This window comes from Thamnophis elegans, chromosome 2 (genome assembly GCF_009769535.1).
Source record: "Thamnophis elegans isolate rThaEle1 chromosome 2, rThaEle1.pri, whole genome shotgun sequence".
In the NCBI taxonomy this organism is placed as follows: Eukaryota; Metazoa; Chordata; class Lepidosauria; order Squamata; family Colubridae; genus Thamnophis; species Thamnophis elegans.
Genome location: NC_045542.1, coordinates 53,482,027 through 53,494,871, shown reverse-complemented (window position 1 = coordinate 53,494,871; position 12,845 = coordinate 53,482,027). Strand labels below are relative to the sequence as shown.

Below are 12,845 nucleotides of genomic sequence, written 5' to 3'. Positions count from 1 at the left end.
AAAACCTAGGTGCACTAACAGTTCTGTCTGATACACATACTGCATACACAGCACAATTTGGAGGCTCTGGGACTTGAGTATCTCTTTTTAATAAGCCTTCTTTGATAATTGGAAAGAAAATGATTTCCAATTATATCATGGTAACCTGCAGAATATTTCCACACTGCATATTTGTCAAAGGTGCCTTGATTTCTTGGCCTCTACTGCAGGCCTCCCTCCATGCCATGGGTTAATGCTTCTTTCCTTTCATAGCTCTTTTGCCCCTAATCCTTGCCAATGTATTTCTGACGTTCCGAAGGCTCCAGTTTGACAATGAGACAAGATTACCATTGTGCAATAAGTAACTCTGCACCTGGTAGCTCAGTGGTTAAAATGCAGTACTGCAGGCAAACTCTGCCCACAGCCTGGAGTTCCATCTGGACGGAGCTCAGGGTTGACTCAGCCTGCCATCCTTCCAAGGTTGGCAAAATGAGGACCCAGTTTATAGGGGGTCAATGTGCTGACTCTGTAAACCGCTTACACAGGGCTGTAAAGCATCAGGAAGTGGTGTATAAGTCTAAGTGCTATTGCCATTGCTATGGCTAAATAGCACAAAATTATTCTCCCTTTGAAGAGGGATGAGGAGGAGGACAATCATGATCTTTTCTTTCAGCAAGATAGGATTTTTTTCTTTTTAACAAGAGAAACAAAGAGCAAGGGGGAAACAGGAGATAAGAATACCATACGGGCTTTAAGGCTATTGCTGAAAAGAGCAGTGCTTGTTTGAACTAGCAGGACACACTTCGTTCGCAGTCCAGGTTTGCAACACACATGCTCTGGCCTACTCTAGGCATACTGTGGGCAACAGCCACCCATCTTCAACCTTCACCAAATGCCTTTCATTTTGTCTATATAAATAGGTCTATTTGGTGATGTCATGGTATATGGAAATGACCTTGTGAGGCAAGGCAAAAAAGCAACTTAGCCCACAGCATGAATGTGGGCAGGGCGAGAGGTTCACAAGAGACCATCCCTAGTTTCTTGGGCCGTAAAGGGGATGTGGAGAAAGATATATTTTTCAGACTTACAAGATACTGTTAAAGAAACCTGACAATTGAGTAGAATTAGCTCATCTAGCCATGTTTCCTCTCTGGTCTACCTCACAAGGCTGAAAGGTTTCTATGCATGATGGGATGCTTTGTATCATTTTGTATGAAGGTGCTGCAGAAGCAGGGGTGGGATTCAGCTGGTTCGGGCGAACTGGTAGCTCCAACGATTCAGCTGGGAGCGAACTGGTTCGCTCCGACAATCAGGTGGGCCCCCCCACTTACCCCTGTGCTTTACTTACCTATATCCTGTTGATTTGCGCGGCAGAGCTGATTGCCACGCCTCAGCTGTGTTACTCCCCAGAAGTAACATGGAAGGTGGAAGGTAAGTTTTGTTAAAATTGCGCATGCAAAACACATGATTACCAAACCGGGTGTTAAACCAGCAGGATCCCACCACTGTGCAGAAACCAGTGGCCATAAAGAGGTGTCAACATGGGGGGGGGGGGTCCTCTTGCACGTCACACATTCTTTGGACAAAGGGATGCTGTTTCTCTATTTCTCATCAATCCAACGTAAGGAAGAAGGAGGTACCACCCTACCTGCTTTAACAAATTCCAAGACTTATTATATATACAAAATACCTGAAGTGCTAGACATGTCAAGCTAGGCTAGGTTACTTAGTGAATTACTCTTACCTGATTTCGTGAAGTTTGACAGTCTCATTGATTATCACCACAAGGACAAGGGAGAGCAAACCCAGCAGCCAGGAGGCCATGGGAATGTCATTCATTTGGTAAGTCACAGGAGACTCAAGATTCACCCACAGTTTCAAGTCCAGGAAGGTCTGAACAATCTGGCCCAGCAACCTGTAATATACGGAAACAATCCGTGAGTAACATCATTCTTGGAAAGGAGATACTGTCGTCTCTCAAATGTGGCTGCTGGCAGAAGAGGATGCCTAGTGGAATATACAGAAGCAGGAAGGAAACCTTGGTGCTGAATTTTAATAAGAGTCAGTGGAATCCACCTCATATGGGGGGAGGGGGGCAACCTGTAAACCTCAAGGTGCTGCTGAAGTGCAGATACCATTGTTCCTCACCACCGGATTGGATGGCTGGAGTTGTTGGGTAATATTGATATTTTACAGTATCTGAAGATCCACAGGTTGCCCATTCCTGACACATCCACAAAAAAACTGCAAAATGATGGTGTAGGCCAGGAGTTCTTAACCTAGGGACAAGAGAGCCCTAAGGTCTCCATGGATAGATTCAGAAAGGCCTGTGAATTTGGATGGGAAAACATTATTTTCCTGACCACTAATTAAATTTTACTTCTTCATTTAATAAAGAATGTAGACAACAAAGCAATATGTGGCATCTAGACTGCAAAAATATGAATAATTTCAATAAATATCATTACCTAAAATTATTTAAATTATTTTTATACATAAATTGAGCACATATTGACTGCTTTTGTTATAAAATCTATGTCTTTTATGTTATGCACTTAAACATATAGTTTCTGGGAATATATCTGTAGGTTTCACCAGATGTTCAAAGTGGTCATTATACAATAAGATTAAGAATTCCTGGTCTAGACCATGAAATACCTTAAAAGTGCCAAGACTAAGGAAATGAATTAGGAATCTGAAAAGAGACACAGAAAATTGGGACATTCCAGAAACACATATCCATAAAATGACTGAAATGTGATGCTGTTTCCCAGTCAAATATATATTTATATAGAATACATCAAAAGAAGTACTTAGGTGAGAAAGGAGTACTGGTTAAAAACAAAGCCAACTTGTTTAAAAAGGCTGACTAGATTCAGCCACAGTTTCTAAGAATTAGGAAAAGAGACTCACACAACCACAACTGTCAGAGTCCACCAGAAGTTAGTGAAGGGGCTTTTCTTCCACAGTGGTTTGGTACGATGGACATGGGTGACTGATATAAACACTGCAAAGAAAAACCAACTTGTTTTTTTATTTGCAGCTTTGCAGCAGGTAGGCCAAAATCTACCCAACCACCTATTTTATGCAGGCAAGATCATTCCTCAACACAATATGAAGTAAGGAATAAAAACTGCTCACCAATGTGTAAGACGATCATTCCAGCTGTAAATTTCTGGGCTAGGAGAAGAACATTGGAAAAAGTTCCAAACCAATCCGGGGGACGTTCTGCTCCACTAGGAGAAACAACCAAAATGGATGGATCAATGCTGAAGGCATAAACACACTTTCTGTAAAGGGATGGATCAGGAAGGGGCCTTATGAGTAATCTGTAGGTGACATGGGTTCTACAATTCAAATTAGACACCTTCTTTTATTGGATTAACTGGCCAAACACAGATGGTCATGGATATAGCATTATAACATGATAACAATCACAATGTCAGGAAGGTACCTTCTAGACTAAATTATGGCATCAACAGCCTCTTGAAAACGAGAGATTTAAATCTGAGGTGATCTCACAAATCCAGAAAGAGCAGAGGTGAATTAACATAACCAGTATCTAGAAGCCAGGAATTGAATTTTTTGCCTACATGCTTAGCCACACAGCCTGGAAAAAGCATATATTCTATGACTCTCCGCACTTCTTCTTTTTTTTACCTCTGTGAAAAAATATTGTACACTACTATTGTACCTACTTGGAACAAAATATTAAAAGATGTCAAGCTAAACATTGCATATACCTACAGCACAATGCTTCTAGCTGCTACATTTAGGAACTTCAAGAGATCCCTGAAGCCTGGGGCGGAGCCTGGATGCCGTGACGAGACGACGTGCGATCTCAAAGCTCTGAGATCACACTCGATACTTTTATTGCTGGGGGGTTCCAACAGACCTAAATCATCCCGAAGAGATGGTGAACAGGAAGATTACATCTTGCTGATCTCGGGGATATCACAAAATCTCCGAGAAAAGCAGGTTTAAAGTCTTCTGCTGGCAGTAAAAATTCCAGTCTTTCAAGGCTGACAAAGTCAGGGCAATATGGAGGAGAAGTGTTAAGCTGGTAAGAAACTTTTATTGTTTAAAAAAAACCGGACTTCCTAAAAAATTTTAAAACTAACTTAAATCAAAGAATAGAAGAACTTAGCGGCAATTTTGATCTTTCTAATGGTTCTGGACAGTGGTTATCTTACTTTTTAAATGTTATTTACATGGATTGATTACTCTAACATTAATTCTGACTCCCTGTAAGCTACAAATTGACTGTTTACATCTCGACACTTTTATTGCTTGGCTGTTCTGCTTAAGATCTGATAAGATTGTACAGCTGTTCCTTTGTAGTTTGCTTTCACTTGCGAGTGTTTCAGTCTTGCTGAGCTTTTAAGAAAAAATACAACTGCGTATAAACATGGCGTCTCTTCAAGCATCTCTCCAAGCGATACTTTCAGCGTTGAAGAGGGTGTTTGATACAGAGGAAAGAATTGAGAGAAAATTGGATTATTTGGTGTATTTGGCAACAAATTGTGATGAAAAAACTGAGGATGTTCATCAAATACAAAATAAGAAGATGGAAATTCAAAAAATTAAAATGGAAAACGGAGATAAAGAGTTTGAGCTTGTTGATATTCGTGGCAATTGGTTTATTTCTGAGGGAGGAAAGAATGGAATATTTGAAGAGGAATTAAATGGAGAGAAATTTTATTTCAAAGGACAGGACATAGAAGGAGAAGAAAGCATTAAAGAACTTATGGACTATGAAATACTATTTGCAAAATATTTGATAACATTGCTGAGAATTAAAGACAAGCTGATAAAGGAAACAAAAGGAGGGCGTCAACATTATATGAGAGATACTACAAACAAGAAGGTGCAAAGATCACGTCGTTCAGACTTGTTTAAAAAGATGTCTGGAGAATTGGATCCACAAATGGCAGTAGTTATAAGATTGTTTTGTTATTGGAGAGATACAGGTTGATAGATGGAAGAGTATAATTCAAAATTAGCTAAACTTAGTTAAATCCAGTGGTAATAGGTATAGTTAAATAAAAATTGATAATGATAGTAATGTATACAATGTTGAGCTGTTATGATAAGTAATAATTGGATATGAGAAGGGAAGGTTAGAAATATTTTTGGACTATATATAAAGATTATTAATAACAATAATAATTATAATAAAAAACAAAACTAGATACAGTTAAGTTTTAACTAATAGGGGGGAAATATTATGATATAGGATATAGTTAAATAAAGAAAGGATAATGATAATAAATTATATACATGGAGGATTAGAAAATTTTGGTATTAAATATTATGGATGTTTAGCTAAAATAGGATATGAGAACTTAATGTTAATGGAGGATTTTACAAATAAGTAAATGAAATGCCAGCATGTGGTTATGTATTGAATCTTGGTATATTTAAGGATGAAAGATGTTTAAATAACTATAGTCAAATAAAAGTGGAGGTATGATGATGTCAATATAGTAAATATTTGAGTTAAGATATTTGAATTAATATGAATTATATTTGATAACGGTGGAAGAGATGCACAAAAGCCTTTGGTAACCAGCTGATACACTTTCTACAATATGTAAAGAAGGAGGAGTTGTATGTTTGTTTTGAAGAAAAAAAAAAGAGAGATCCCTGAAGCCTACCTTTGCAGCACGAGGGAGAAGCAGCCTGTGACATTCACGCTGAAGGAAGATGAGTTGAAGTTTGCACAGTAATCTTGCAGCAAGTAGCCAAAACAAGCCAAGCAGGAGCAGATGGTGAGGCTGAACTTCAACAGGAAGCAGAAGAGGAAGTAATGCTGAGTCTACAAACAATGCCAACAAGACCAATGTTATGTGGGGAAGATGATTCAAACACTCTCCCTGCACTAGCCAGGTTGCAATTGCAGAAGCACCGAATTACCAGTTGGTACCACTAAACAATTGGGTTGCTATTTAAAATAAACTGGATTGTCATAGAGGCCACATGGCTGCTGTTAGTTGTGATGATCTGTGGTCTGGGAAGGATAAAATTAGCCACTTGCTAGTGTTTTGGAGGAAATGCATTGCTGAGTTTTTAGGTGGCTTTCTCAATGGTATAAAGTCCAGAAGATTCAGTTACTTCTCAGTTACTGAGAAGAGCCCTTGAAAATCAACCACAGAGATTAGATGTGAACTTCTAACAAACATACTGAGAAAATCGTTATCATGGCAATAAACTCCTCTGAAGTTAAAAACAAAAGCATTTGAAACCATCAATATCCACAGACCAACCAGGTTCAAAAACAGACCCTCCATGCTTGGTTCAACATCACCAGTATAGTCTCCAAAACCAGTGGTGGGATACTACAGTGCCTGCTGAGAGTACTGTTCCGGTATGGTGTTCCGGAGGGCCCACCCACCACCCGCCCTCCTTACCTGTATTTGAGCCAATTGGGGCTTTCGCACACGGAATGTATGGCACCTGTGCGACGCTCTGCCGAGCAGTAAGTGTCACGAGCAGTAAGTATGCATGCGTGCAGTGTGTGCATGCACGTGATGGACGCCGGGCCCCGTTGCAGCGTACCAGTTGCAACGGGATCCGGAATCCACCACTATCCAAAACCCACAGTTCCAAGCTAAGCCCTCACATTCTCATAGGCAGAAGCTCATGATGTTTGGTACTAAGGACATTGTATGATATAGTACAGTTTAAAAGTACTGTATTGTTTATGAGTCAGCAGCAAAGAAATTTGATAAATAGATTTAGATCTGTCTGATGCAAAAGAAGAACGAAAATTTGTTTAGTCCCAGCCAGATATCTAAGAGAACTCTCTTGCATAAGCTGGAGCTTGGTCAATAAGGCATCTATTGGAAAGGAAGGAGGGATCATTTATAAGCAACTGGCAAAAAATTAACCCTTTGTAAAGTTTCCTTGTACTCCATGCAAATGAGACATCCAATTGAAACGTTGCCTTACCTTTTTAGGAATGAAGATCAAGTTTTTCCCAGTAGCCATTGACATAATGGAACTATGAGGAGGTTTTCCCAGTAGGGACACACTTGGAAAAATAATGAGGTCATTAATGTGAAAGATAGTCTAGAACATTTGAATGCAACAAGCATATGAAGCTGTTTGGATATCTTGTCAGGCTCACCTCCAAGAACACCTCCAAGAGATGCCAGGCTAAGTTCAATTCTTTATTTGCTCATACCAATAGACAGAATCTTGCCAGACCAAACCTTTACTATTCTCACCCCAGCAGATATGGCAGATTTTAAGGAGTGGTAATCTTAACTCTGTCTTTGACCCAGCATGGAACTGTGCTGCCGCTTGCTTTGCCCCCTTCCTGAGAATGTTCCCTCCTTCCTGGGAAACTGCCATTTCACTGTAATCCATCATACCACCTCCTCCTTTGTAGGTGGCCTCCATTTACTTCTACATTTGAAATGAATAAACTTTTTGTGATCAATATTGTAACTCACTGAAAAGTTACCACAGCCCTCCAATAATCAGGAAATTATTCAACCAACATTTACTTTAGTGGTGCTGTTCAGAGGACCACCAAACTGGGGCTTATAGTAGTTTTAGGTTGCCCATCCCTGGTCTACAATGACAGAGGCAATCAATAAAATCAGTTCAAATCTATCAACTTATGTTCTGCAAAGACATGCAATATTTGCCCACTATGTGAGCTTACCTTAGCAATGGATAGCAGAAGCACGAAAGCCACAATATGTCAGTGGTACTGAGAATGGGAGGCAGTTGTGCCAGGCAAGACAAGAACTATATACAACAAAGGAAAAGGCATCATCAGAAGCAAAGCTGGAAATTGAAGAATCAACAAAACATTAAAGGCATCTAGAAGAAATGTATAATGAAGATCTGACTATCTCTGAGGGTTTCAAAAACAACTTTTATTTATTTTCAAAAGAAAAATAACTTACTTATTTTTAGAGAAATATTAGTGGCATACTACATATCCCATAGTGACATACTGTAGCTCTGCTTGAAAAACTCAGAATTATGCCTGTATATGCCACTTACAGGAAAACTGGCAAAGAGACCATGAGGAATTTAGATATGATATCTGCTTACTGGAAACACATAGATCCATTTGTTGCCATGCTTCTTTTCCCCTAAAAAGTAGCTGCTAAAATCTATTGCCTCCAAAGTTCTCTCTACATTTCTTTCATTTCCCTAACATTTATTTTGGGGGGGAAAATCAGGAAATAACAAATTAGACTGGATTAGAGTAAGCTAAAACTGAATTCTTCAGATAAATAATTTCTAATATTGGATCCCTGGCGGTGGTGGTAAATTTTTCTACCAATATGCCTTTTCTGCTTTGTGAAATTGTTTAGGATAACTCACCTGAATGATGACTAGGGTCAGCTGACACTGCAGGAGAAAAAGGAAGCACTTCCGTATGCCATAGGTTGCATGGCGGGCCTAAAAGTGAATACACATTCAGGATATTATGAATGTACGAGCAAACCAGCAAATCTATTACCTACACCAGAGGCTACTGCTACAATAACAGATAATATTTTTATTAGGGAGCAATTTTTCAGAGCAAATGCTTTCCAAAAAGGTATGGAGGAAGACAACTAATACAATATTAATCAAAATTAATTGATTAATTGAAAATAAATTGATTTAATTAATCAAAATTAAACAAGCCAAATGAGTTTTCAAAAAAATGCAAGCCTTTCAAATGCTTTCTCAGAATTCAAAATAATTTTAAGAAATGAACCACTAAATTTCTTAACCTACTGAATTATATTCAGATACCACTTTATATTAGCAGTAAAAGCATACCGGAAATTTACCTAGATTGAATTGAAGTAGGATACTTTTGTCTAATTTAGGCTAGACGCTAGCAGCAATATTAATTAGTTATGCTCATAATTAAGATGATAGTTTGATGGATGTCACAATGGTATCTTCTACCTTCTTGAAAGAAAAGTGGGCTTACTTGCTCTATAAGTCTGATGATCCCAATGGTTTCTTCAGGACAAATAGACAAGGAGCAGGATAAGCTATTCAGCTGGCCAGAGAGCTGAAGAGGCGTGAGCTCATCAGAAATATGGGTCAGGTTTGTGCTGGTAGCATAACCAAAGGTCTCCCAGGAGCATCGAGAGGGATAGAGAGGATCCAGTGCTATGCTATATAGGTAATATGACATAAGGAAGATTAATACCACAGGGGAAATACCAGAAAACAATGAAATAAAAAGTGATCTAAAATAATACTGGTTGTAAGCAATGAAAATTGTAGATTGTATGTTGACCAATATCATTCGCAACTAATTAGGGTGTCTATGTACCACTTCCAGAATCTGAGGCTACAATTTCCAATGTAATTTCACTGAAAAATTGTGTCCCAGCTGCTACTGCCTTACACCTCAGCTCTCCTCCATACGTTTATTTAGCATATGGCATCTACAGAGGTCATGCAATCACTGCTATACAAATTTAGTTTAAATAAAGCATCAGCAAATGTATACATATATAGGATGCATGGCCAGTACAATATAGGAGATAATGTATTAAATTAAGATAAAACTGTAATAAAATCACCATAATATGAAGCCACAGAATGGCAATGGGATAGATGTTATAATTTAATATCTAAGGAATCTAAGGGGTATGAACTGCAGACTACCTCCATGATGGTACCTGAACCGGGAGGCTCTCACAACAGTCACTCGTGCCCTTGTGACCTCTAGGCTGGAGTACTGCAATGTGCTCTACATGGGGCTGCCCTTGAAGAGTATTCGGCGACTTCAGCTAGTCCAGAATGCGGCCGCGCGAGCGATTGTGGGTGCACCTCGCTTCACCCACATAACACCTATCCTCCGCGAGCTGCACTGGCTACCTGTCGATCTCCGGATACGCTTCAAGGTGCTACTTGTCACCCATAAAGCCCTTCATGGTAGTGGATCTGGGTACTTGAGAGACCGCCTACTGCCAATCACCTCCACTCGACCTGTTAGATCCCATAGATTAGGCCTCTTCCGAGTCCCATCTGCCGGTCAATGTCGACTGGCAACTACGCGGAGGAGAGCCTTCTCGGTGGCAGCTCCGACCCTATGGAATGATCTCCCCGTGGAGATTCGTACCCTCACCACCCTCCAGACCTTCCGCACAGCCCTCAAAATCTGGCTATCCCGTCAGGCCTGGGGCTAAAGACTGTAACCCACCCGAATGGTATGAATGTTGTGTTTTTTTAATGACGTACTGTCCTACGTGTTAAATGTTTGTTTCCCCCCCCTTTTCGAGTTGTAAGCCGCCCTGAGTCCCCCCAGGGAAAAGGGCGGCATATAAATAAACTTCTCAAATCTCAAATCTCAAATGGTATAACCCCAGCAACAATCTGTCTTAACAGAGCAGCTAAAAGTCTATACTGGGGGTGTCAAACTAGTGGTGTCATGTTGTCGTCACATGACGTATCACAACTTTTTTCCTTCGCTAAACTGGGGGCGGGCGTGGCCAGCACGTGATGCATCTGGCCCACAGGCCACAAGAGTGATACCCCTGGTCTATACACATGGCGACCGAACTGGATATCCCTCACAGTTAAAAGCTACAGAGGCAGCAATTCGACTACAACAATTCTTTTAAGAATTCACTGACAAAAGATACCGGACCCTAAATCCATATTTGGCAATTAAACATAGAAGGCTTAAGTAGAAATAAATGCAAGTACCTAAGAAGACTGGCCATAGATAATAGGCTAGATGTTATAACACTACAAGAGACTAATTTGGCTCTTGAGGGACAGATTAAAGCTCAAAGTCCTGGAAGACAAAACTGTAGTTGACTTAATATATAATGTTCATGGCTCCTTAACGTATCCTCTATACATCAGTATAAAAGATTTGGATTTTCAGGTTCAGAATTGGATTTTCCAATTCTGGAAAATCCAATTCTGGTTGGATTTTCCAGTTCAGAATCTCTTTACATATGGAAGTACATTTGCTCATGACTTTAAGAAAAATGTAATGCCCAGCTTAAAGGTAAAGATTCCCCTCACACATATGTGCTAGTCGTTCCCGATTCTAGGGGACAGTACTCATCTCCGTTTCAAAGCCGAAGAGCCAGCACTGTCTGAAGACATCTCTGTGGTCATGTGGCCGGCATGACTAAGCACCAAAGGCGCACGAAACGCTGTTACCTTCCCACCAAAGGTGGTCCCTATTTTTCTACTTGCATTTTTATGTGCTTTCAAACTGCTAGGTTGGCAGAAACTGGGACAAGTAACAGGAGCTCACTCCGTTACGCGGTGCTAGGGATTTGAACCACTGAACTGCCGACCTTTCTGACTGACAAACTCAGCATCTCAGCCACAGAGCCACTGCATCCTGTAATGCCCAGCTTTCAAGACCACAAAAAGGAGATTAAGGAAAGGAAAAATCAATTTAGTGCTAAACTTCAGCTTTGTGATCTTACGCTGCTCTGAGAAAAGTTAAATTTGGGGGTTGTGGTTGCCCACTCCTGAATCATTCTGTTATTGGTTGCAAGGGAGAACATGCAACTTGTACTTTCAAAGGCATGAAATGCACTCTGAGGCAAAGCAAAGAAAAATGGTAATTTTAAAGAAAATTTTGAGAAACAGCAGAGAAATCATCCCAAAGGCAAAAAAATCAGGAATGAGGTCATATATTTCTCAAAATCAGAACATTGGCTGCTGCTTTCTTTTGCTTACCTGATATCACTCTGAAGGAAAAGGCAATTGTTGCGCAAGTTGGCAGAGCTACCTAGGCAGCAAGTGACTTCCCCATACTCCTGCATGATCTTGATCATCTCGCACATGGCTGGCAAGAGAAAAGGAAAAAAGAACTTACCCTCCAGCTTTCTTTGCTTTGACTAATTTTTATTTTTACAAATAAGCACTGAAATATGATAAAGAAAAGAAAAAACACAGAAAAGAAAAAGTGCAGAAAAGAATAGTTAAAGAAATTTAAAAAATAGTTACAGAGGGGACTTCCATCCTTCTTTAAGCGGTTGCAAAGGAACTCATTCTCCCTCCTCCCGTACCTTATAATAATCCTTCCTGCCGCTTAATTTTTTTTCAATTGTCAAATCTAGAAATCACCATTTCACTTTTAAAAATTTTTCAGCAAAAAGTCCATAAAAGGTTTCCCAATCTTTTAAAGAAGTGTGTATTGTCCTGTCTCTGATATAGAGTTCAGTTTTGCTAACAATACCAGCTCTACTATCTTCACCATCCATTCCTTCACTGTGAGTATTTCAGTATTCCTCTCTCTTTGTGCATATAATAATCTTCCTGCAGTTACCATATAGAACACCGATCTTCCATAAGTCTTTCTTAAACGACTATCCATAGAGAGCTCTTGTTTCACCCTCTAGCTTTTCCTAGGGCCTTTCAATCTGAGCAATAAAGAATCCAGCCAGCCTGCCCCTCACTTACTTTCGGGGGTGGAATCTGTAAACAGAGGAACGAGCAAAGGCACGTTGTCAATGTTCTGCAGGTGGGGTCTCACCTGGTGGATTCCACGTGGTAGCTTGGCCTAAAATAAACAAAGCAAAAGAAAGATAACTTATTAGGACCCATAGTCCTATAGTCAGATGCTCTGCGGATCCATATAAGAAAGCCACTGCCTCCTCTTATCAATCCAAACTCAGTGCAATATAATTCAGTTCTAACATCCAGTAATCTAGGAACTTACAAACCAGATCAAGTTGGTATCTCTTGCAAAAAGACTCAAGTGATCCAACTTACATTTCCTTCCTTCCTTCTTTCCTCCCTCTCTCCCTCCCTTCCCTTCCTTCCACTTTTATTATTTTTAATAAATAACTCGAGGCGGTGAACACATCTAATATTCCTTCCTTCCCCTATTTTCCCCTGTGAGATGAGTTGGGCTGAGT

At 39.9% G+C, this 12,845-nt stretch overlaps 1 protein-coding gene across 5 annotated transcripts in view; it reads right to left on the bottom strand.

The window, feature by feature from the left end:
* Positions 1-12,845, bottom strand: part of TMEM94 (transmembrane protein 94) — a 117,726-nt gene that overhangs the window by 2,667 nt on the left and 102,214 nt on the right. For 2 of the 5 annotated variants that reach the window (XM_032209430.1, XM_032209434.1), the window contains 10 exons: positions 12,388-12,487; positions 11,662-11,770; positions 8,930-9,119; positions 8,326-8,403; positions 7,652-7,737; positions 6,931-7,012; positions 5,637-5,797; positions 3,121-3,269; positions 2,893-2,986; positions 1,724-1,894 (listed from right to left, as the gene is read on the bottom strand). In XM_032209430.1, coding sequence (XP_032065321.1) covers positions 1,724-1,894; positions 2,893-2,986; positions 3,121-3,269; positions 5,637-5,797; positions 6,931-7,012; positions 7,652-7,737; positions 8,326-8,403; positions 8,930-9,119; positions 11,662-11,770; positions 12,388-12,487 — 1,220 coding nt within the window. Of the gene's footprint in view, positions 1-503; positions 1,631-1,723; positions 1,895-2,892; positions 2,987-3,120; positions 3,270-5,636; positions 5,798-6,930; positions 7,013-7,651; positions 7,738-8,325; positions 8,404-8,929; positions 9,120-11,661; positions 11,771-12,387; positions 12,488-12,845 lie in introns of those variants that run through there. The other 3 variants (XM_032209432.1, XM_032209433.1, XM_032209431.1) reach the window with 3 other exon arrangements.